The sequence below is a fragment of the Lissotriton vulgaris genome, chromosome 8 (genome assembly GCF_964263255.1).
Source record: "Lissotriton vulgaris chromosome 8, aLisVul1.2, whole genome shotgun sequence".
Lineage (NCBI taxonomy): Eukaryota > Metazoa > Chordata > Amphibia > Caudata > Salamandridae > Lissotriton > Lissotriton vulgaris.
This window is the reverse complement of record NC_141696.1, coordinates 1,579,412,103-1,579,437,442: the sequence shown is the minus strand read 5'-3', so window position 1 is coordinate 1,579,437,442 and position 25,340 is coordinate 1,579,412,103. Positions and strand designations below refer to the sequence as shown.

The 25,340-nt window shown below is 48.2% G+C and overlaps 1 protein-coding gene across 2 annotated transcripts in view; it reads left to right on the top strand.

The window, feature by feature from the left end:
- Positions 1-15,966, top strand: part of PDXK (pyridoxal kinase) — a 384,182-nt gene extending 368,216 nt beyond the window's left edge. For both annotated transcript variants that reach the window (XM_086935883.1, XM_086935882.1), the window contains 4 exons: positions 3,252-3,363; positions 11,769-11,905; positions 14,426-14,492; positions 15,722-15,966. In XM_086935883.1, coding sequence (XP_086792009.1) covers positions 3,252-3,363; positions 11,769-11,905; positions 14,426-14,492; positions 15,722-15,834 — 429 coding nt within the window. In that variant the 3' untranslated portion in view covers positions 15,835-15,966. The remainder of the gene's footprint in view (positions 1-3,251; positions 3,364-11,768; positions 11,906-14,425; positions 14,493-15,721) is intronic.
- Positions 15,967-25,340: the final 9,374 nt, after the last annotated feature.

Genomic DNA, 25,340 nt, shown 5'->3' with positions numbered 1-25,340 from the left:
TTGTGGGTGTTTTTGATCCTGGACACCGTCCTCCAAGGGTCATGAGTCTTCTATGAGCCTGGCCAGTCATTTGCATGTAACTTTGCATGATCTTCAATTTCTCCCGCTGGCAAGTCAAAAAGTGTGAGCTGCGATTACCAATTTGCACGTTCACTGCATGATCTTGAATGCTTTGTTTGGGGTAACAAACAAGCATAAGATGCAGTTAGTCATCCCTAGTAGTGCATCCTGCACCCCACTCAACACTGCGTCTGCCGCAATCTCAGACCCGACCCAGCATGAGCCCAGCCCCTGGATTCAGAGCGTTTCTTACTTTGCTTGAATATTGCGCCCACGTCCTGCTGCACAATTTATTTTTTGGGCGGAGCTTGGCGGCTTGCAATATATCTGGCAGTGTAGCTCCATCCAAAGCCATTATCTTGGGCTCTTTGGTAGCACTCCAACCCAGGCCACATCAGAGCCATCCCATAATATGCTATGCATTTCACGCTGTTTCTCTACAGATGTGTGTGATAAGTAGAGGATATCGCATGTCATATGGATGAGCCCCAGCATTGATCTTCTGAGATATTAGACGATTGTCCTTTAATTTCAGCAAGACATATTAGACCATTTCCCCGTTATTCCAGATAAACGCTCAATGTCAACCTTCTGGAGCACTTTCTCATGGTTCGCTGCTTCAGAATCATAAGCATCTCTACATTGTCTCGGCCCTGCAGAAGGCCATGAAAACTCTCTCATTGAGCCAAAACCAACACCCACCCACGCCTGGGAAGCAACATTGTTACCATGCTCTTTGTGATGCATTTTGTAGTTTCCTTTCTAGCAATTTCCATGAAAGGGCAGGCACCAGCAGCAGTGGGGCTTTAGATTGTGACTGACTATTCTCTCACCAATTTCTCAACTCTTACACATGCAGCCTCTGACCTATCGAAGTTTGTGTTCGTTTAGCTCGATAAGTGTTCTTTTGATTCATTTTCTCTGTGTATTACTATAAATAGTGTAAAGTAATCACACTTCTTGGCCTTAGTGACAACCTGTTTAACATTTGAAAGGCTTGGGAGTTTAGCAAACTATCAGGTTTGAGTCTTCATTCCCCACTTTGATGAATTATCATTATTATTCCTTCAGATGGCAATACCATAATTCACAAATGCATTTTGTTGTATGAAAAGCATAAATATCCTAGGAAAAGCAAGAATTATTGTGAAAACCTTTGAACCCTTTCTATTTGAAGATGCCTTCTTTCCTTTCCATAATTTACTTTACTCCAGAGTACACATGTCGCCCTTTCTCGCGTCAGCTCTCTGCCTCGTCCTGATCCCCTGCCGCCATATTGAAAAGTGGACACGGATGTGGTTAGTACGTCACTCATGGCCTTACATGTGGTGTGCACTAGTAACACGCGGGCCCGCACTGTCTCTAATGCCATTTGCATGTGACACGCCTTCGCCCTTATATCCAGTATACACTCTGAGAAATCCAGAAAATTAGAACATTTGTTGCTTTCTCCTAATACCATTCGACTAATAACCTCTTCTCTGCTCCTTGGCATGTCCTTATATCTGCGGATCCACATCTTCCGTTGAAGCCATCCTCGCTAGCTCTACTTCGTCTCCTCCTCCACACCATGCTCACTCACAGCTGACAACTTTCAGGATAAGACTTGTGATTGGGAAGTACCTGTCTGCTGTCAGCATCCTGTCTTCTTCACACTCACTTCAGCATACAGCCTCTCCATCTGCTGCCCTGCCTCACACCTGTCATCTATGCACTGCTGCTTATCACCACTCTCTACAGATTTACTGTCACAAGCTTTACTCCTCAGTTTATTCTGTTCCTCGATCTGCCTGCATCTCCTTCCCAGTTGAATACCTCAATGGATTGCAAACCTTTTCCTGTCTTTCTGTACCTAAAGCTCCCTGTACCACCACTGAAGTCAGGTCATTCTGCTCCCTACTTAAGTGCCATCATGAATAATCTTAAGCGGTTTATCCCCTTGGTCAGCAGCATCCTTGCAACCACACAACTTACTGTCCTGGAGTCCACAGTCTCAAATCAGCTTCTCCTTGACGCACTGCCTGTTGCTTTAAGAGCCTTGCCCACCATCGCCACGCCCTCCTGTCCCCTAAACTCCTGCTTCTGGACCACCTTCTACTTCATGCTCATCGCCTTTGCACAGAATCTTAAATCTGATGGTTTAGGAATAAACAAACCCAAATCACACCTTCCTTCCGAGAGGGCGGACACCCAGGCTCGGTGGCCAGTAGTGTACCCACAGCCCGGTGTGATCTTCAAAGGGTTCCGTTGATGCATGCACATGACTAGCACATGGCTCTTCTCAGTCTGAATGGTAGTCATGCATGACTGATGGCTACACATGGATCTACATAGTCTTGGTGCGAGACATGCATGATTGGTGGTAAGTGATTTGCACACAGCCTCCTATAGCTGCGATCGTAGACACGGACGACTAGTGCTTTGCACAATTTCCTGTCTGCTCCTGGGGCATATTCACATGAGCAGTGACTAGTAATTTGCACATGGCAATGCATGCTGTTCGTGATAGACACACATGAACGATGGATACTAAGTTGCATATGGCAATGCATGCTGTTGGTGATAGACACACATTAACGATGGATACTAAGTAGCACATGGCAGATGCATTATGTTGTGTCAAACACACATGAACTGTGGATACTAAGTTGCACACAGCAGGTGCATGCTGTCGTGTCAGAGACACATGAACGATGGATACCAAGTTGCACATGGCAGATGCATGCTGTTTTGTCAGACACACATGAGTTGTGGATACTAAGTTGCACATGGCAGGTGCAAGCTGTCAGTGACCGACACATGAACGGTGGATACTAAGTTGCACCTGGCAGATGCATGCTCTTGGTGACGGACATACATGAGCAGTGACTTGTCCTTTGCATCATGATGCTGCATGCTGTAGGTGGCTGATGTACATGACCTATGATTGCTTATTTGCACATGGTGGTGTATGCTCTAGAAGACAGACTTATATGAGTGGTGACCAGTAGACGCTCATGTATGTTTGTCTTCAAGAGCATGCTCTTGATGAGAGGCACTCATGGACAATGGATAGTAATGCCCTCCATGAGCCCTCCAGGCTCAAGGTGACGAGTAGTTTGCAAACGACCCTGCATGCTCTGGGATTGGCTCCTCTGTCGTCGGCGGAGGGCTTGATGGTTGCTCCCTGACATCTCTCCTCTCTTTTGCAGGTGATGGACTTACTGCATGCCCGGGGACCACGGATGGTGATGATCACCAGCTCCGACCTACCTGCCTCCCTGGGGGAAGACTACCTGATGACTCTGGGGAGCCAGAGGAAAAGTAGGCACTCGCTTTCACCACCCACATCCTCTCCCTCCCCTGTCTCTCTCCCAGCAATAGTGATATTCGAGGAGTGTCTTACAGGAGGGAGGAACATGGGGGGTGGTTGAGGTAGTGAGATGGTAATCAGGCCTTAGTGTAGATTTTTGGAAATAAATGAGGTAACTTGTTGAGTGCAACGAATACTTGGAAGGCGTCTTGGCACTATAAGTGTCAAGATCAGAAAGCCCCAACACTTCTATTGTCAGAATAACCACATTTTTAAGGACTTCCTAAATGCTGGTGGGAAAGTAGCAGATTTCAGATCCCAAGGAGGTCGATTCCAGTTCAAAGCCATACAAGTAATGAAGCTCCCTCCTCCCCAAGAGGAGCGTTTAAAGGGAGGAACAACTAGATTACAGGCAGAGCTGGGACGGAGATTCCTACCAGAGAATGTGGTGCCAGCTACCATAAGCACTCCATTCTCTAGGTCTGTTAACCTCTTGCCAGGGCTATCCATGGCCTTCCAAAGACATTTCCTTGGCTAGGTTTGAAGTACCCCCTTGACAGTGCATGTAACTGCATGTTCGAGGCATGTGAGCTGTAGATCACATGCTTTGCATACTCCTGCCATCTAGTGTTGGGTTCAAAAGTTTGCAAGTTGTTTTTCTTCGAAGAAGGCTTTCCAATCAGGAGGTAGGTGCGCATGGGCATCAACTCCATTGTTAGATTGTTTTTTTCCGCCATCGGGTTCGGAATTGACTTGCTGCTCTCCGGTTCGGCACCATTTCTCAGCCTCCGATCGGTGCGCAATCCAATCACCCTTCACAAATGTTTCCTCATAACCGGCTCACACAAGGTGTACAACGTATGCTTATCTCCAAGGCACCACAAACATTTAGGCTCTTGTTCTCCAGTTTCAGCCCAATCACTCGCTTCCAGCTCGAGTGTTTATGCAGCTGCTGGGGATGATGGCCTCTTGCATCATAATTGATCCCCATGCCAGGCTTCACATGCGTCCCCTTCAGGAATGCTTAGCAAGTCAGTGGAACCAATCGCAGGGTCTTTGAACCGATCTAGTGCTGGTTAGGGGCCGTACTCATCTCCCTCACCAGTGGTGGACCACACAATTTAACAAAAGGACGGCCCTTTATAGAACTAGTTCCACAGACAATACTAACAGCAGACACTTCGCTCACTGGCTGGGGAGCTTATCTACAACAACACACAGTTCAAGGCCTCTGAAGTCACAAGCAAAACACTCTCCCTATAAACCCTCTGAAGCTGCTAGTGGTGTTTCTAGCCCTCAAAGCATTTCAGACTCACCTCCCCGTCAAAGCTGTCCTAGTTCACACCGACAACGTGACAGCTATGTAGTATATACAAAAACAGGAGGGGCACTCTCTGTCCAACTGTCACACTTGGCTCAAGCCATTTGGCAATGGGCCATTCACCACAAAACAGAACACCTACCAGGAGTGAACAATCAGATTGCCGACTTTCTGAGCAGACAGAGGCAGCAAACCCTCAAGTTCTCCTCCCATACTTTCAAAGTTGGGGCTTCCCTCAAATACATTTTTGCCCACACACCTAAACGCAAAATGCCCAAGCTTCGCCTCTCCAAAGGCAATGCTCTATGGATGAACTGGTCAGGGATATTTGCATACGCTTTTCTGCCTCTCCCACTCATTCCATTAGTCGTCCGGAAACTCAGGCAAACATCCCTCACACTGATTCTAGTAGCTCCCACATGGGCACGTCAACCTTGGTTCACAACCCTGTTGGAGATATCTCTAGTCCCACATCAAAAGCTGCATCTCACAACCAGTCTTCTCACTCAGAGCTGTGGAGAAATCAGACACCCAGATCCCAAAGAAATCGACCTAGCGATCTGGCTCCTGAAATCATAGAGTTTGGTTATCTTAATCTTCCGCCAGACTGTATGAACATTTTTAGAGAGGTCAGAAGGCCTACCACAAGAGCTTGTGATGCAGCTTAGTGGAAACGTTTTGTTATCTATTGCAATAATAACAATATCAACCCTCTTGATGCTTCCACACAGAACATCATTTGCTATCTGTTGGATTTGCAGCGGTCACACTTAGCTTACTCTTCTATCCGCCTATATCTCGCAGCAATTGCTACGTACCTACAAAATAGGTAACACTTTTCTCTCTTTAGAGTGCCAGTTATCAAAGATTTTATGGAAGGACTTAAAAGAGTTATACGGCCAAGACTTCCACCTGCCCCAGTCTGGAATCTTAACAAAGTCCTCACATGATTAATTGGCCCACCTTTTGGACCCATGCACAGATGTCCCCTGCAATTTCTCTCTTGGAAAACCGCTTTCCTCATTGCAATAACTTCATTAAAGAGAATGGGTGAACTACAGGCACTTCAAGAACCCTTTTTCTAGCTTCACAAAGACAAAGTAGTTCTTCGTACCAACCCAAAATGTCTACCTAAAGTAGTTTCTGCATTTCACATCAACCAATCTGTTGAGTTACCTGTGTTCTTTCCTCAACCAGATTCAGTGGCAAAACGAGCTCTACACACTTTAAATGTTAGAAGAGCCCTTTTATATTACATAGAAAAAACAAACTCATTTCGCAAGACTAAACAACTTTTTGTTGCTTTTGCTCCAGCTCACAAGGGCAATCCTATATCCAAATCCGGTATTGCCAGATGTATTGTTAAATGCATTCAAGCTTGCTATGCAAAATAAAAAAGAACATTTGTAAAGCTGCAACATTGTCTACACCACACACCTTCACCAAACACTATTGTGTAGATGTATTAGTGAGACAACAAGCTAATGTGGGCCAGGAAGTACTCAAAACACTCTTTTAGACAACTGCAACAGCTACATGTCAGCCACCGCTTTGGGAGATTACTGCTGTATAGTCTATGCACAGCATGTGATCTACAGCTCACATGCCTCAAACGGGCAGTTACTTACCCAGGGAGCATCTGTTCTTGGCATGTAGAGCTGTAGATTCACATGTGCTCACCCACCTCCCGGAGGCATACCTGTTGCAGTTCTCTCTTACTCTATATACACACTCATGGACATCTCTCTTCTACTCCTACTAACTCCATTTCTCAGCCTTTGCGTGAAAACAATCTAACAATGGAGTCGATGCCCAGGCGTACTCATCGAAAGGAGGAGTCACCTACTTCCTGGCTGGAAAGACTTCTTTGAAGAAAAACAACTTGCACACATCCGGACCCAACACTAGATGGCAGGAGTAGGCACAGCATGTGAATCTACAGCGCTACATGCCAAAAACAGATTCTTACCGGGTAAGTAACATTATCCTTATGCTTAACTGCCTGCTAGTCTGCCGTCGAGGTCTAAATGTAAATTGATACTTGTATAGCGCACTACTCACCCACAAGGGTCTCAAGGCGCTTGTACGAATACCGCTGTGGAACCCATCCTGGCTTTCCCTGTGAGGCGTCCACTCCTGGGCACCCCCAAGGTGGAGGCCAGGCATCCTTAGCATTGTGGGGGCCGTTGTGGAGATTAAGCAAGCTATTGCCCAGAGTTGCAGAGTGGGACTCCATGATTGGATTAAGCACTGAGGCGAGAATTATCAGGTCCGTGGAATTTTGAGCCCAAGACCCACAGAGGCAGGGAATTGAACTCTGGTCCCGGGCTAGACCTCTTCATCAGGGTCTGCCGCTCTAATCATTGACAAAAAACACAGTTGATGGACAGAATGCAGAACAATGTCTTACATTCACCCAGTACAAAGATCTGGGCCTAAATCCATCGTTTTTTTGCACTCCACACCACCCTAGGTCAGACACTGGCTATATGCAAATCAGCCTTGACCCTGTGCCTCATGGGAACAGTCCAGCCCGAACTACCAAGCCATGTCTTTACTAGACCGGAATCAAGCATCCAAGGGCCGGTTTCTGGCTATCAGCCTTCTTCAGCCTGGATAGCTTGACTCCAGTGATGTGGAGAGCCTGGGACTCACGTCTGAGCATACCCAGCCCACTCGGGGTGAAACCATTGAGCCACACTTCTCCTGAAGTCTACAGTCCAGATATGAAGATGCATCCGAGATGTCATTCTATCTGTGTGGTGGAAAGGTAAATGTGCCTATTTCCCAAAAGCCCCCAATGTGTTTCTAGATTGCAGTCGCTTTTACTGGACCAAGTCATGTCCAAAGGTGTTATGCACTAGGCGTGCAGAGAAGAGGCCTTTCAATTCTACCGCTTTCTCATAACTGAAAACTCCTTGGATATCTTCAGATCATGTGCAGAGCGAAGGGGAGGTTCACACCAACTAAAGTCGCGGCCCATGAATGCAAGTAGGAAGAATCCCCCATCAATCAGTTTCACCCTGGATACGGCCATTAAGTCTCCGCGTAAATCTGCTGCATTACCCAGGCCAGCAGATGCCCGCCACTCTTACTTTCTGGGACTACTTCACCAACCATGCCGACTAGGGTTCCTTGAAATACAATTTGAGAACTTTGAAGTATTTATGAGCCTTTGTAAAGGTAGCTGGTGGCCGGATGAGTCAGGTGCCCATGAAGTACAGGAGCCAGAAGGAAACAGCTGCTTAGCATAGGATGAGTGTGACAACCTGCCACATCTTTTTGGTTGGTGTACCGGGTGACTTCGTCCATTTTTCAAGGTTGAGAACAAGGCTGGAACCGGGTAGGATTAGCAGAGCATGCTCTACATTCTCTATCATGGTGCTGACTCGATTTTATATCACATGTTTGCTTGAAGTGTCAAGATTTGTCATCTTCAGCCCTTCTTCTCTCTGATCTTCGCCTGTGTGAACCCCTAGCTATTCTTGCTTCCCCTTTGCCCCTCTAGAATAAGCCTAGGTGGAGTTTGCGGAGTTCTCCTACGCGGAACTCCGCGAAGTGCAAAAAAACCATCTGCCTTGCTACGCGGAGCTCCGCAAGCATCGGAGTGCGTTAGATAAATGCCGTTCGCAGTGATTCTCAGTGTCAGTTGCTTGTCCGCACTGTGCAATCATCTTGAACGGCACCATGCACAGCGCAAGTAGGCGCTGCTTCCTTTCTGCTGCTCGAGTAGATTTTTATATGGGCGGCAGCTTTCTCAACGCGAACAACCGGTTATTCAACGCGAGCGGTCACGAGCATACACGACCACTTGCAATGAGAAATCCGACTGCCCGGGCTGAAAAATCTCGCCGGAAGGTTGATTTTCCACACTTATGCTCACCAACTAAACGTTGTCGATCGCGAATGATGAAAAATCTCTCCGGGATGTGGATTTTCTTCGCTCGCTCACGCTCGCCAACTTGACATTGACGAATGTGAGCGAGGGCAAAAGCTCTGCTTCGTGTTCGGAACTTCGCGAGCTCCACGTAACGCAGAGTTCACCGCCCAGACTTACTCTAGAAACGCCTCCCACTTAGTGTCTTTAATTGGTCAGTTCTGTGCCAGATGGACCTACTTGGGAGAGTTCTGCAAACTTTTTGGCATTAACTATGTGTATTGTTACAAGCCCAGAATAAGTGTTGAATAAAGTAGTCACTTCATAGAAAATATTGAAAGTTGAAACTCCTTTTATTCTCCCTTTCCCTTTTTGTCTTCCCTGGTTAACACCCACTTTCTTGTTCTTTCTCTTTCTCTCTCTCCCTTTATTCTTTGAATCCTCTTACTGTCCTTTTTTTCCAGTACATCTTTCTCTTTTCTTCTATCCACCTCTTACCTTCTCTTCCATGCTTTTCCTCTCTCCTTTACACCCGCTTGCGTCCTTCTCCTCCACTCCGTTTCACTGCTGTTTCTTCCTGTCTTTAATTTCATTATCTTTTCCTCTTTCCTTCCTTGTCTAACTCATATTCTTTTCTCATAGCTTTTTTGTTATCTATCCTAACCATTTTTCTTCTCTTTTCTTTCTCGTTGCTAGTCCCTACCCCACCCCACGGCCTCAGTACTAGCATGATTTCCTTTTTTCTATTTTCTCAATTTCTCTTCTCTTTCCTTTCTACCCTGATTTCCGTCTCTCATTCCCAAGTGTGGCACTGCTTCATCTGTGCTTTACTCAACCACCCTCTCTCTCTGCCTCCACCCGAAGGGCTCAGCAGAAAGACTATTTCATTCTTTCATTCTCTATACCCTATCTCTCCCTCGCTCTCCTCCTCTCTCCTCCTGCAGGGCTCAGCAGAAACACTATTGCAGGCTGTCCTTGTATGCCCACTCTCTCTCTTTGTCTCCTCCATAAGAGTAACACTATTTCATTCTGTCTTTTTGTATTCTCTCTATGTCTCTCTCTCTCTGTCTCCCCCCTGAGGGGTCAGCGGTATAGCTATTCCATTCTCTCCTTCCTAAGGTCTCACCAGGAGCACATTCCATTCTGTCCTATTTTAGAACCTCTTTCTCTCTCTCTCGCTCTCTCCTTCTCTTTCCTCTCCCTCTGTCTTCATCTCTCCTCCTGAAGGGCTCAGCAGATACACTATTTCAGTCTGTCCTTGTTTACCTTCTCTCTCTTTATCTTCTTCATAAGAGCTCAACAGTAACACTATTTCATTATGACTTTTTGTATTGTTTCTCTCTCTCTCTCTCTCTCTTGCTGCCTTCTCTCAGAGAGCTTGGCAGTAACACTATATTTTAGTCTGTTCTTTGTTATACCCCCTCTCTCTCCTTGTCTCCTTCCTGAGGACTCGGCAGTAACACAATTCCATTCTCTCCTTCCTGAGGTCTCACCGGGAGCGCTCTTTCATTATGTTCTTTTGTAGACCCTCTTTCTGACTCCTGCTCATTTTGTATAACCTTATTTGCTCTCTTCCTCCTCCCCGAAGAGCTCAGCAGTAAAACTATTTAATTCTGTTCTTTACTCAAATCCCCTCTCTCTTTGTCTCCTGTCTGAGGTCTTAGCAGAAACACTATTTCATTCTGTCCTATTGTACACCTCTGGGCCTCCCTCTGAGAGATCAGCAGTAACACTGTTTCATTCTTCCATTTACTAAACCCCTTCGCTCTCTTTGTCGCCTGCTTATTGGCTCTGCAGTTACACGAATCCAGGCTCTCCTCCCAGAGGTCTCAGCAGTAACATTATTTCATCTCTCAGTCATGCCCTCCCTCTCTCTCCTCCCAGAGGTCTCAGCAGTAACATTATTTCATCTCTCAATCATGCCCTCCCTCTCTCTCCTCCCAGAGGTCTCAGCAGTAACATTATTTCATCTCTGTCATGCCCTCCCTCTCTCTCCTCCCAGAGGTCTCAGCAGTAACATTATTTCATCTCTCAGTCATGCCCTCCCTCTCTCTTCTCCCAGAGGTCTCAGCAGTAACATTATTTCATCTCTCAGTCATGCCCTCCCTCTCTCTCCTCCCAGAGGTCTCAGCAGTAACATTATTTCATCTCTCAGTCATGCCCTCCCTCTCTCTTCTCCCAGAGGTCTCAGCAGTAACATTATTTCATCTCTCGGTCATGCCCTCCCTCTCTCTCCTCCCAGAGGTCTCAGCAGTAACATTATTTCATCTCTCAGTCATGCCCTCCCTCTCTCTCCTCCCAGAGGTCTCAGCAGTAACATTATTTCATCTCTCAGTCATGCCCTCCCTCTCTCTCCTCCCAGAGGTCTCAGCAGTAACATTATTTCATCTCTCAATCATGCCCTCCCTCTCTTATCCCTGAGGTCTCAGCAGTAACATTATTTCATCTCTCAATCATGCCCTCCCTCTCTCTCCTCCCAGAGGTCTCAGTAGTAACATTATTTCATCTCTCAGTCATGCCCTCCCTCTCTCTCCTCCCAGAGGTCTCAGCAGTAACATTATTTCATCTCTCAGTCATGCCCTCCCTCTCTCATCCCTGAGGTCCCAGCCGTAACATTATTTCATCTCTCAATCATGCCCTCACTCTCTCTTCCCTGAGGTCTCAGCAGTTACATTATTTCATCTCTCAATCATGCCCTCCCTCTCTCATCCCTGAGGTCTCAACAGTAACATTATTTCATCTCTCAATCATGCCCTCCCTCTCTCATCCCTGAGGTCTCAGCAGTAACATTATTTTATCTCTCAATCATGCCCTCCCTCTCTCTCCTCCCAGAGGTCTCAGCCGTAACATTATTTCATCTCTCAATCATGCCCTCCCTCTCTCTCCTCCCAGAGGTCTCAGCCGTAACATTATTTCATCTCTCAATCATGCCCTCCCTCTCTCATCCCTGAGGTCTCAGCCGTAACATTATTTCATCTCTCAATCATGTCCTCCCTCTCTCTCCTCCCAGAGGTCTCAGCCGTAACATTATTTCATCTCTCAATCATGCCCTCCCTCTCTCTCATCCCTGAGGTCTCAGCAGTAACATTATTTCATCTCAGGCATACCCTCCCTCTCCTCCTTGAGTCTCAGTAGTAAAATTATTTCATCTCTCAGTAAAGCCTTCCTCTCTCTCCTTCCTGAGGTCTCAGCAGTAACACTGGTTCTTGTTCCTGCAGCTAAAGCTGATGGCACAAAGGTGACGGAGAGAATCCGGTTGGAGATGCCAAAGGTGGATGCTGTGTTCGTGGGCACCGGGGACCTGTTTGCTGCTATGCTCCTGGCTTGGACGCACCATCATCCCAATGATTTTAAGGTGAGGGAGACGCAGTATCCTCATGGTCACTCAGTTCTGCACTTAACCTCAACTTTCGGCCGAAGGACATTTGTGAGCACAAGGAAGATCGCAATGGCACTGGGCAAGAGGGAACTCGACTTCCAACCAAAATAGAGCTTCTTGTGTTATCAGGTTGGTCATCAGTGAGATCCTCTGTTGAGATCAGGGAGGAAGACTTGCTTTTTCCTCTTCTGGGAACATGTATCAATGGCCCTTTACTTCCTGGGCCCAGGGTGGAAATCCTCTCATTAGGCTGTGGTAGGAGTACTCAAGTTGGGCTCTGATTTAAATCCTCCTATCAGGCTCTGGTGGAAGTTCTCTTGTTGGGCTTTGGCAGAAGTCTTCACTTTGGGCTCTGGTATGTGTCTCCCTGTTGGATTCTGGTGGCAGTCCTCCCATTGGGCTCTGGTAGGAGTCCTCTCAATGGGTTCTGGTGGGAGTTCTCCCGTTGGGCTCTGGTGGGAGTTCTCCCGTTGGGCTCTGGTGAGAGTCCCTCTGTTGGGCTCTGGTGGGAGTACTCCCGTTGGGCTCTAGTGAGACGGAGTCCTCCCATTGGGCTCTGTCGGCTCTGGTGAGAGGAAGTCCTCCCATTGGGCTGTGGTGAGAGTCCTCCCATTGGTCTCTGGTGGGAGTCCCCCTGTTGGGCTCTGGTGGGAGTCCTACCGTTGGGCTCTGGTGGGAGTCCTCCCGTTGGGCTCTGGTGGGAGTCCCCCAGTTGGGCTCTGGTGGGAGTCCCCCAGTTGGGCTCTGGTGGGAGTCCCCCAGTTGGGCTCTGGTGGGAGTCCCCGAGTTGGGCTCTGGTGGGAGTCCCCGAGTTGGGCTCTGGTGGGAGTCCCCCCGTTGGGCTCTGGTGGGTGTCCTCCCATTGGACTCTGGTGGGAGTCCCCCTGTTGGACTCTGGTGGGAGTCCCCCTGTTGGACTCTGGTGGGAGTCCCCCTGTTGGACTCTGGTGGGAGTCCCCCTGTTGGACTCTGTTGGGAGTCCCCCTGTTGGGCTCTGGTGGGAGTCCCCCTGTTGGGCTCTGGTGGGAGTCCCCCTGTTGGACTCTGGTGGGAGTCCCCCTGTTGGACTCTGGTGGGAGTCCCCCTGTTGGACTCTGGTGGGAGTCCCCCTGTTGGGCTCTGGTGGGAGTCCTCCGGTTGGGCTCTGGTGGGAGTCCTCCTGTTGGGCTCTGGTTAGTTGGAGTCCTCCCATTGGTCTCTGGCAGGATTCCTCCTATTGGCTCCCACCAGAGTCCTCCCGTTGGACTCTGGTAGGAGCTCTTCCGTTGGGCTCTGGTGAGAGTCCTCCCATTGGTCTCTGGTAGGATACCTCCTGTTGGGTTTTGGTAGGAGCCCTCCCATTGGTCTCTGGTGGGAGTCTTCCGATTGGTCTCTGGTGGGAGTACTCCTGTTGGGCTCTGGTAAGAGTCCTCCCATTGGGTTCTGGTAGGAGTCCTCCCATTGGGCTCTGGTAGTAGTCTTCCCATTGGGATCTGGTAGGAGTCCTCCAATTGGTCACTGATGGGAGTCCTCTTGTTGGGCTCTGGTGGGAGTCTTCCCATTGGGTTCTTGTAGAAGTCCTCCCATTGGGCTCCAGTGGGAGTCCTCCTGTTAGGTTCTGGTAAGAGTCCTCACCTTGGGATCTGGTGAGAGTCGTACTGCTGGACTCTGGGGAAAGTCCTTCCGTTTCGTTCTGGTGTGTGTCTCCCATTGGGCTGTGTTGGGTGGGAGTCCCCCTCCCTCACCTTGGGATCTGATGGGATTCCTAATGTTGTTCTCTACTAGGAGTCCTCCCATTGGACTCTGGTAGGAGTCCCTCTGTTGGGCTCTGGTGGGAGTCCCCCCGTTGGTTCCAGTGGGAGTCCTCCAGTTGGGCTCTGGTTGGGAGTCCTCTCTGTCGGGCTCTTGTGGGAGTCCTCCCATTGGACTCCGGTAGGATTCCCTCTGTTGGGAGTCCTCCCGTTGGTTCCAGTGGGAGTCCCTCTGTTGGGCTCTGGTGGGAGTCCTCCCGTTGGTTCCAGTGGGAGTCCTCCAGTTGGGCTCTGGTTGGGAGTCCTCTCGGTCGGGCTCTTGTGAGACTTCTTCTGTTGAGCTCTGTTGGAAGTCGTTGCATTGGTCTCTGGTTGAAGTCATTGTTTTGGTCTCATCTGAGGTTCCCTCATCAGTACTCTTGTTGAGCTCTGGTGGGTGTTCTCTCATTAAGCTGGCGTAGGAGCCCACCCATTTGGCTTTCACCTGGTGGAGTCTTCTTTTAGACTTTTTCCTTGGAGCTTTCTTTCCAGTGTTAGGTTTTGGTTTGCACACCTTTGTTGGGTTCTGGTAGAAACCTCCTGTTGACTTCTGAGGGAAAGACTCCCAATGCTCTATGGAGGGGTCCTCTTGGTGTGGTCCTGGTGGGGGCCCTCTTGCTGATTAAGGTAAATATTCATATTGGAGTCCTCTAGAGTTCAAGTAGGCCATCACACTGTATCAGGACCCTTTCCTGCCATGGCTTTGAGCTTCTGTTTTTCAATGCAGTTGGCGTGTGAGAAGACGGTATCTGCGATGCAGCATGTTCTTCAGAGGACCATCAGCAGTGCTAAAGGTGAGAATGAACCCCAAAGTCTATAAAGAGATCACTCGCTGCTGACCCCTCTTGCTATACCCCTCTCTGCTGAGCTCACCTGCTGACCCCTCTTGCTATACCCCTCTATGTTCAGCTCACCCTTTGCTGACCCCTCTTCCTATGCCCTTCTCTGCTGAGCTCACCCTTTGCTGACCCCTCGTGCCATACCCCTCTCAACTGAGCTCACCTGCTGCTGACCCCTCGGGCTATACCCCTCTCTGCTGAGCTCACCTGCTGCTGACCCCTCGTGCTATACCCCTCTCTGCTGAGCTCACCTGCTGCTGACCCCTCGTGCCATACCCCTCTCTACTGAGCTCACCCTTTGCTGACCCCTCGTGCCATACCCCTCTCTACTGAGCTCACCTGCTGCTGAGCCCTCGTGCTATATCCCTCTCTGCTGAGCTCACCTGCTGCTGACCCCTCGTGCTATACCCCTCTCTGCTGAGCTCACCTGCTGCTGACTCCTCGTGCTATACCCCTCTCTGCTGAGCTCACCTGCTGCTGACCCCTCGTGCTATACCCCTCTCTGCTGAGCTCACCTGCTGCTGACCCCTCGTGCTATACCCCTCTCTGCTGAGCTCACCTACTGCTGACCCCTCGTGCTATACCACTCTCTGCTGAGCTCACCTGCTGCTGACCCCTCTATGTTGAGCTCACCCTTTGCTGACCCCTCTTCTTATGCCCTTCTCTGCTGAGCTCACCCTTTGCTGACCACTCGTGCTATACCCCTCTCTTCTGAGCTCACCCGCTGCTGTCCCCTCTTGCTATACTCCTCTCCGCTGAGATCACCCTGTGCTGACCACTCGTGCTATACCCCTCTCTGCTGAGCTCACCACTGCTGACCCCTCTTGCTATACCCCTCTCTGCTGTGCTCACCCGCTGCTGACCCCTCGTGCTATGCCCTTCTCTGCTGGGCTACCCTTTGCTGACCCCTCTTGCTATGCCGTTCTCTGCTGAGCTCACCCGCTGCTGACCCCTCTCTGCTGAGATCACCCTGTGCTGACCCCTCTCTGGTGAGCTCACCTGCTGCTGACCCCTGTCATTATACTCATGTCCGCTGAGCTCACCCGATGCTGACCCCTCTTGCTTTACCCTTCTCTGCTGAGATTACCCCCTGCCGTCCCCTCTTGCTACACTCCTCTCTGCTGAGCTCAGTCGCTGCCGACTCCACTGGATGTTCCTTACATGCCTCCCTCTTTTCCTTGCAGCACTGGCCGGGCCTGGTAAGAAGCCCTTGTCAGCCCATCTGGACCTGCGGATGGTGCAGAGTAAGAAGGATATCGAGGACCCTGAGCTGATTGTGTCGGCGGTGGTGCTGTGAGCACCGTGCCCGCCTTCCATGTCTCCGTGCCCTCCGTGTTCCCCACCCTCGTGCGTGTAATGTTTGCCTTGGATGTGTTATTGATTCTGTGATTCGTGCCCAATGTGGACAGAAATACACACGTGGAACTCAGCCCTGCCTCTGACTGATGTTTGTTCACAATCCAACTAAGTAAAGCTAATGAATATTAACCCCCCCTAGCAGGTACAGACAGAGGTGTTCATGGGGTACAAGCCCCCATGTGTGCGGTGATTGACGTATGATGCTTCGTGCCTTGCATCTGGTGTCTGGAGTAAAAGCCGTGCTTCGGGACACGTGCTAGTGTATGGGGGCAGATGTCTTTTAATATGCTATGATAATAGATATATGTTTTGTGTCATAGCCTTGGTGTATGAGGTGATTGTCATACGATGTGTTAGGTCACTGAACTGGTTTATGGGAGTCATTGTCATTTTAGGTTGTGCCACCGCCGTAGTTTATGCAGTTCTTTGTTAGATTGTGTTATATCACTGCTCTAGTGTTTGGACGTGATTGGCTTATTGTGTTGTGCCACTGTCCTTGTGTGTGCGGTTCTTTGGTATATTGTGTTGTATATCAGCCCTTGTGTCTGGTGGTGATTGTCATATTATGTTGTGTCATGGCTCTGGTGTATGGGAGTCATTGTCCTATTGTGTTGTTCCATGCCCAGGTATGTGCGGTTCTTTGTTATGTTGTGTTGTATCTCAGCCCTTGTGTCTGGTGGTGATTGTCATATTGAGTTGTGCCATGCCCTGGTGTGTGCGGTTCTTTGTTATGTTCTGTTGTATCTCAGCCCTTGTGTCTGGTGGTAATTGTCCTATTGTGTTGTTCCATGCCCTGGTGTGTGCGGTTCTTTGTTATGTTGTGTTGTATCACTGCTCTAGTGTCTGGTGGTGATTGTCATATTGTGTTGTATCAGTGCTCTAGTGTCTGGTGGTGATTGTCATATTGTGTTGTATCACTGCTCTAGCGTCTTGTGGTGATTGTCATATTGTGTTGTATCCCTGCTCTAGTGTCTGGTGGTGATTGTCATATTGGGTTGTATCACCGCTCTAGTGTCTGATGGTGATTGTCATATTGTGTTGTATCACCGCTCTAGTGTCTGATGGTGATTGTCATATTGTGTTGTATCACTGCTCTAGTGTCTGGTGGTGATTGTCATGTTGTGTTGTATCACTGCTCTAGCGTCTTGTGGTGATTGTCATATTGTGTTGTATCACTGCTCTAGTGTCTGGTGGTGATTGTCATGTTGTGTTGTATCACTGCTCTAGCGTCTTGTGGTGATTGTCATATTGTGTTGTATCACTGCTCTAGTGTCTGGTGGTGATTGTCATGTTGTGTTGTATCACTGCTCTAGTGTCTGGTGGTGATTGTCATATTGTGTTGTATCACTGCTCTAGTGTCTGGTGGTGATTCTCATATTGTGTTGTATCACTGCTCTAGTGTCTGGTGGTGATTGTCATATTGTGTTGTATCACTGCTCTAGTGTCTGGTGGTGATTGTCATATTGTGTTGTATCACTGCTCTAGTGTCTGGTGGTGATTGTCATATTTTGTTCTGCCATTGCTCTGGTCATGTGAGTTATTGTAACAGTGTCGTGGTGATGTTTCCCATAGAATATAGTGGACCGCCTTGAGCAGGTTTTCAGATACTTTACTCAGCCATAAAGAAGACAGGACATGACGTCCCTCTGACAAGAGCCCCGGACTCCTCGCGACTAGAACCCTCTGAGGGGTACCCAGCAACCATTCAGCATTCCAATTTCAGCCCACAACAATCCTCCCTCCAAATACAGTGAAACAACCCAACCAGAATTACCCTAATACAAAACAACAGTGATAAATGACAAAATATATCTAACACAACTTTGTCCATAAACAAAATCAACCAGTTACAAAAGACACCTAAATAACACTTTCCCTGTAAGAAGGGCCCCCTGTCTGGGATAGAATGTTGTCCTCTGACTACTTAGGTTTGACGATGCTCCTCTAGCACTACTCTCATCTACAGGATATACAGGTGTTTCCCTTCCTAATATTCCAGATGTACTTAGAACTATTGGGCTCAGAGGAGACTGACTGACTTCATAGGACTATGCACCAGTGTTTTCACTCATACCACTCTTACAGACTGAGTCTTTTCCACTCCCAACCAGGTCCTCAGCATCACCATTTCCTTTAGCAATATTCTTTTTACTCCACCACTTACCACTGTTGTTCTATGATAGAATTTAGAGGGACCCTTTGTGATGTTGCCTGGTTCTATGTTCCAACATGGATCATTGTGCGTGTGGGGTTCTTACTGAGGCAGTTGGCCTACACCCTTCCTAGTACTTGGAAGTCTCTGTACCCTTACCTGGTCCCCCACCCAGAACGCAACATGCTTGATATTTTTCAACTGATCATACCCGAGTTTGTTCGCCAGGTCTTGCATCTCTACTCTTGCTTTCATTTCCTCCAACTTGGGAACATTTTCACCAAATCCTATTCTTTCTACCACCCACTCAAGCAACAAACCATTAAAAGGGCATCTGCTTTGCACCAACACAAAAGAAGTCACTCCTGTCATGGAGTGAAAGGTGTTAGGGTAGCTTCAGATAACTCCAGCAATTGCTTCCTCCACATTGCAAAACCAAAGGGGATGATGGACGGAGTGTTGAACATTGTAAGCACTCACCCCCAGTCAACTGATCTGGGTTTAATCCATCATCAACCTTTAGCTCACTCCGCCACCCCAGTTCAGACATGGTCATATGCAAATCAGTCTGACCCTGTGCCTCATGGGAACAGTCCAGCACAAACTGCCAAGCAAGGGACAGACATGGGTCCCTTGCTCACTTTGCCACTGAATTCAAGCTAGCCTGGCTGATGACGGCTGATTAGCCAGAAACCGGTCCCAGGATGCATGTTTCCGGTCCAGGGAAGACATGGCTTGGCAGTTTGGGCTGGACTGTTCCCATGAGGCACAGGGTCAGACTAATTTGCAAATGACTATGTCTTAACTGGGGTGGCGGAGTGAGCTACAGAATGATGATGGATTAAACCCAGATCATTTGACTGGGGGCGAGTGCTTGCAATGTTCAACACTCCGTCCATCATCCCCTTTGGTTTTGCTTCCTCCACATTCTAACCAGAAGAAAGAGCCAACTGCACAGTCTCCTTCAACCTGTGGTTCACTCTTTCTACCATGCCATTTCCCTTGGGACTGTATATAGGGCCGTAGTTAAATGTCTAATCCCTAATTTCTTCAAAATAGAGTTCATTTGTAAAGATTTCCACTGAACTCCGTTGTCGGTGACCAGAGAAGATAGGATCCATTCACGATGGAAGAGATGTCTTAGAAAACTTATAACATTTCCTGTGTTTGGGTCTCATGAATTTATACAGGACCTATTTTGAGTGATGGGTCAGCACCACCAATCTGAATCTCATGCCTTCACATAAAGAAAGCATAGGCCTAATAAAATCCATCCCCAATTTCTTCCAAGGAGACTTTGGAAACTCCACTGGACATATTGGCAGATTGTGCGTGAGCAGGGCCTTATCATCTTACGAATACTCAACAAACCTGCTCACTGAGACCTCCACGTCCATATCCATACCAGGCCACCAGCAGTACAACCTCAGCCTCGTCATCATCTCCGTTAACCCAGTGTGACCATGGTGAGCGAATATGATAAGCTGCATTCTCAAATTCCCCATAGGAATGACTCAACTTTCCTCTCAAAATTAACCCCTCTTCCACCCTCGGCTTGTCTCCGATTTGGTATACCCTTTTATTTCACTTGGAACCGAACCTTCTCTATTCCATCCACGGCCAAGGACCTCCGTAAGTTTCTCTGGCACATATATGTGCCCGCTTACTCATTCCACTCCTGTAGTGTGATGATTTTCTCTGCAGCCGCCACCACAGCCGGAATGAGAACGAAAAAAACAGCCCTGGCAATTAAGTCAGACTGGCTCCATAGGAGGCTGCTGGTGGGAAACACTGCTGCAGCTTTTGTTACGAGGGCCGATATTCTGGCACTGCTGCCAACCGGCCCCCAGTAACAAAACAACAGCCCCCACCACTCAAAAACTGGCAACCACCATTCCAGCCTACCGGGAAAACAACCGGTGCCTGCTATGGCCAGTCCAGCCCAGGCCACCACACCATCAACAACATCCGATGATGAATTCCTTCTCCACAACCCAGTCTTCAAACTGGGGAGATTCTTATTGAGTCAAATTGTAAAAGGAAAGAAGAACACTTTTGCCTCTGCCTCCATGTCTAACATCGCAAACAAAACAGGTGATGGACCGAATGTGGATCAATGTCACACATTCACCCCAGTCTAAAGATCTGGGCCCAAATCCATCGTTTTTTGGCACTCCACACCACCCTGGGTTAGACAATGGCGATATGCAAATCAGCTCTGACCCTGTGCCCCATGGGAACAGTCCAGTCCGAACTACAAAAGCCATGTCCTTCCCAGAATGGAATCAAGCATCCGAGGACCGGACCGGTTTCGAGGTAACACCTCTCATCAGCCCGGCTAGCTTGACTCCAGTGGTGTGGAGTGCCTGGGACCCACGTCTGGGCATCCCCAGCGCACTTAGGGCGCCGGTCCGCTCCTCGGATGCTTGATTCCGGTCTGGGAAAGATATGGCTGTTGTAGTTCGGACTGGACTGTTCCCAGGGGGCACAGGGGCAGAGCTGATTTGCATAAAGCCATTATCTGACCCAGGGTGGTGTGGAGTGCAAAAAACGATGGATTTAGGCCCAGATCCTTGTACTGGGGTAAATGTAAGACATTGATCTACATTCTGTCCATCAAATTGTTTTTTGTAATTTTCTCCCTGAGTGTACTGGGGTAGCTCAGACGTGGGTCCCAGAGCCTCCACACCACTGGAGTCAAGCTAGCCGGGCTGATGAGAGGTGTTACCTCGAAACCGGTCCGGTCCTCGGATGCTTGATTCCGGTCTGGGAAAGATATGGCTGTTGTAGTTCGGACTGGACTGTTCCCATGGGGCACAGGGGCAGAGCTGATTTGCATAAAGCCATTATCTGACCCAGGGTGGTGTGGAGTGCAAAAAACGATGGATTTCGGCCCAGATCCTTGTACTGGGATGAATGTAAGACATTGATCTACATTCTGTCCATCAAATTGTTTTTTGTACTTTTCTCCCTGAGTGTACTGGGGTAGCTCAGACGTGGGTCCCAGAGCCTCCACACCACTGGAGTCAAGCTAGCCGGGCTGATGAGAGGTGTTACCTCGAAACCGGTCCGGTCCTCGGATGCTTGATTCCGGTCTGGGAAAAATATGGCTGTTGTAGTTCGGACTGGACTGTTCCCATGGGGCACAGGGGCAGAGCTGATTTGCATAAAGCCATTATCTGACCCAGGGTGGTGTGAAGTGCAAAAAACGATGGATTTAGGCCCAGATCCTTGTACTGGGGTGAATGTAAGACATTGATCTACATTCTGTCCATCAAATTGTTTTTTGTAATTTTCTCCATGTCTAACATCAGCAGAAAAGATTTACAGCTCTATATAAAGTGAAGGCTTTGGCCTGTGTTTTGGGTGCACATAATTTGTCCACCTATCTGTAGGGAAGGGAGTTTATATTGATTATAGATCACAACCCCCTAGTAATTCTATTGAATGCGAAACGTTTGGGCAATGCCGGTCTTTGGTTAGTAAAGTTACTTTCCAAGATGTTTAAATCTCATTTCAAGGTAAAATACATCCCTGGAGGGTAAAACTACACCCAAAACACAGACCAAAGCCCCCTTTCATTAGTGCTGTAATTATTTTCTGCTGATTTTAGATGGGGGGATGCAAATACAATAGTTGTCTTCTTTCCTTCTACAATTTTACTCAACACAGCCCCCAATTACCAAGCTACTGACATCCACTGTGACTATGAGCAATACCTCATCTCCAAATGATTGAAGCCCAGGAGCAGAAATGATGAATGATTCAGTTTAGTAAATATGGAACAGGGGGTGCCGCAGGGCTCTGCCCTGAGCCCCACCCTGTTCAACCTGTATATGGCCCCTCTGGCTGAAGTGGTTCAATCGTTCGGCATTGAATTAGTCTCATATGCCGACGATACCCAACTTCTCATCTCCCTATCCCAAGCCCCCTCTGTCTCTCCAGACAACTTTAAATCCTGCATGCAAGCTCTGGCAGGTTGGATGACCCAACACTGCCTGAAGCTTAATGGCTCGAAAACAGAGGTTCTTGTTATGGGAGGTAGGGATTCGAGCTGGACCAAGGAGTGGTGGCCTTCATGTCTGGGGCCGCTACCCACCCCCTGTGAAGCAGCCAAAAATCTGGGGATTTGGGTTGACCCTAAACTCTCCTACGACTGCCACGTGAACAGGGTGGTCGGTAAATGCTATGGGGTCTTGAAGACCCTTAACCGTACCCTGGATCTCCTCCCTCTTGAAGCAAGGCGCACTATGACACAGGCGCTCGTGACTTCTAGAATAGACTATGGGAATGTGCTTCTGCTCGGAACATCGCAAAATAACATCAGGAGACTTCAAGTCCTGCAGAACACAGCAGCACGTCTAGTCCTTAGACTTCCCAAGAGAGCTCCATCCAAACCTGCTCTAGATACCCTCCACTGGCTACCCATAAAAAAGAGAATTCTCTTTAAAGCATTACTAATGTGCCATAGGATCATCTCCCAAAAAGCTCCTTCCTATATGAATGACTTAGCCATTCCCTATGAGCCCAATAGAACTCTTCGCTCCAGGGGAACTGGCTTGCTCACAGTACCTCGTATTAGGAAGGCCAGAATGGGTGGCCGCTCTTTTCGGGTTATGGCCGCCAGGGAATGGAATGCTCTCCCTATGGAGATCAGACTAGCGGACTCAGAGACTGCCTTCAGGAAAAGCTTAAAAACTCACCTGTTTTCCCTGTAACTCCCTACTATGCACCTGACTTCTTTCCACAGCGCGGGGACACGCCGTGATGGCGTCACCAGGCGCTTTATAAACTCCTTTGTTGTTGTTGTTGTTGGAGAACTGTTCCTGACCCCAAACACATTTTTCACCTGACCTCAGTAATTACCTCAAAGGTTCAGTTTGGAGAGCAAAGTTCTGCTCGAATCTCGAGTAATATTTACACAGTCCCAGGAATGGATTTAACTGATCTTTATAGGACACGGACTACCGTTTATTCCTTGAATAAGAATTTATTTAGGAGTAATTCCTTCTGCCGACATGTTATGCCCTAAATACTGAACCTTTTCTACCATGAATTTACATTTTTCCTTTGACACTATAAATCATTGCTACCTAAAACTATCAACACTTTACTCAACAGTTGCAAATGTGACTGAACAGTGTCAAAGAAAATTAGACTATCATCCAGAAAAGCTAAAATGCCACCCAGTTTCCCCAAAATCTGATACATTCATTTTTGAAAAACAGACACTGCTTAGATGACACCAAATGGCATGCACAGGAAACCTCTATGCACCAAAAGGAATGTTGTACAATTTTAGAGAATGAGAGTCTGAAGAAAGTTCCATCAGGTAATAAGCTGCTCTCAAATCAAGTGTGGTAAGAAAATATTGTCTCCACACAGCTGAGTTAACATATCCTGGATTTTGGGAAGAGAAAAGCAGTCCACCAAAAGGTGCTTTTTGAGCAAGCTGAGATCAACACATAGACTGAGTTCTTCAGATTTCTTAAGGGCTACTGCTATGGGAGAAATCCATTGTCAGGAGACAATCGATTGTATTTCTTTGTTCTACCATAACTTTTCCCAGTGTTCCTTTAATCTACCTATAACATCTAAAGTTGTAACCCTCAGCTTATATACTATTGGAACTGCATGTGGCTTAAGAATGATCTTGTGTTCGAACTCTTTAACCAGGCCAAGCTTGTCCTCAAATAATGACTTATGTTTAGTTAACACCTCTTGCAGTTTTGCATCTTGAATCACTATCGGAGCCATCAAAGAGATGGGACATTCTGTACTAGGTCTCAACACCATACCAAATATCTCTGAGTATGAATCAATATTTCTTTATATCTGAGATCTTCTTTAACTTAGCCCATCATAGCATCGAGCATTCCACAACAGAGGGTATATGGCCATCGAGAGGCCAGAGGCACAGTGGACATTGAAGTGCTAAATACTAAGCAGGCTTTGAGGGTCTATCACCAGAGGTTATTTGGGCATTGAGGGTCCATCGCCAGAGGTTACATTGGCATTGAGGGTCATTGAGTGTTCCACACCAGAGCGTATGTTGCCATCAAGAGGCCAGAACCAGAGGCACAGTGGATATTGGAGGGCTAAATACTAAGCAGGTATTGAGAGTCCCTCACCAGAGGTTACTTGGGCATTGAGGGTCCATCACCAGAGGTTACATGTGCATTGAGGATCCAGCACTAGAGGTTACTTGGGCATTGAGGGTCCATCACCAGAGGTTACATGGGCAATGAGGTTCCATCACCAGAGGTTACATGGGCATTGAGGGTCCATCACCAGAGGTTACATTGGCATTGAGGGTACAGCTCCAGAAGGTATGTGGCCATCGAGAGGTCAGAACCTGAGGCACAGTGGACATTGAGGGCTAAATACTAAGCAGGCTTTGAGGGTCTCTCACCACAGGTTATTTGGGCATTGAGGGTCCATCACCAGAGGTGACATAGTCATTGAGTGATCCACACCAGAGGGTATGTGGCCATTGAGAGGCCAGAACCAGAGGCACAGTGGATATTGGAGAGATTAAATACTAAGCAGGTATTGAGAGTTCCTCACCAGAGGTTACTTGGGCATTGAGAGCCCATCACCAGAGGTCACTTGGGCATTGAGAGTCCATCGCCAGAGGTTACTTGGGCATTGAGGGAGCATCGCCAGAGGTTACTTGGCCATTGAGGGTCCATCACCAGAGGTTACATGTGCATTGAGGGTCCAGCACCAGAGATTACTTAGGCATTGAGGGTACCTCACCAGAGGTTACATGAGCATTGAGGTTCCATCACCAGAGGTTACATGGGCATCGAAGGTCCATCACCACAGGTTACATTGGCATTGAGGGTACAGCACCAGAAGGTATGTGGCCATCGAGAGGTCAGAACCAGAGGCACAGTGGACATTGAGGGCTAAATACTAAGCAGGCATCGAGGGTCCATCACCAGTGGTTGCATGGGCACTGAGGGTCCTTCACAGGAGGTTACAAGGGCATTGAGGGTCCATCACCACTTGGGCATTGAGGGTCCCTCGCCAGAGGTTACATGGGCATTGAGGGTCTATCACCAGAGGTTACATGGGCATTGAGGATCCAGCACCAGAGGTTACTTGGGCATTGAGAGTCCATCACCAGTGGTTACTTGGGCATTGGACGTCCATCATCAGAGTTTACTTGGGCATTGAGAGTCCATCACCAGAGGTTACTTGGGCATTGAGGGTCCAGCACAAGAGGTTATTTGGGCATCGAGGGTCCATCACAAGAGGTTATTTGGGCATTGAGGGTCCAGCACCAG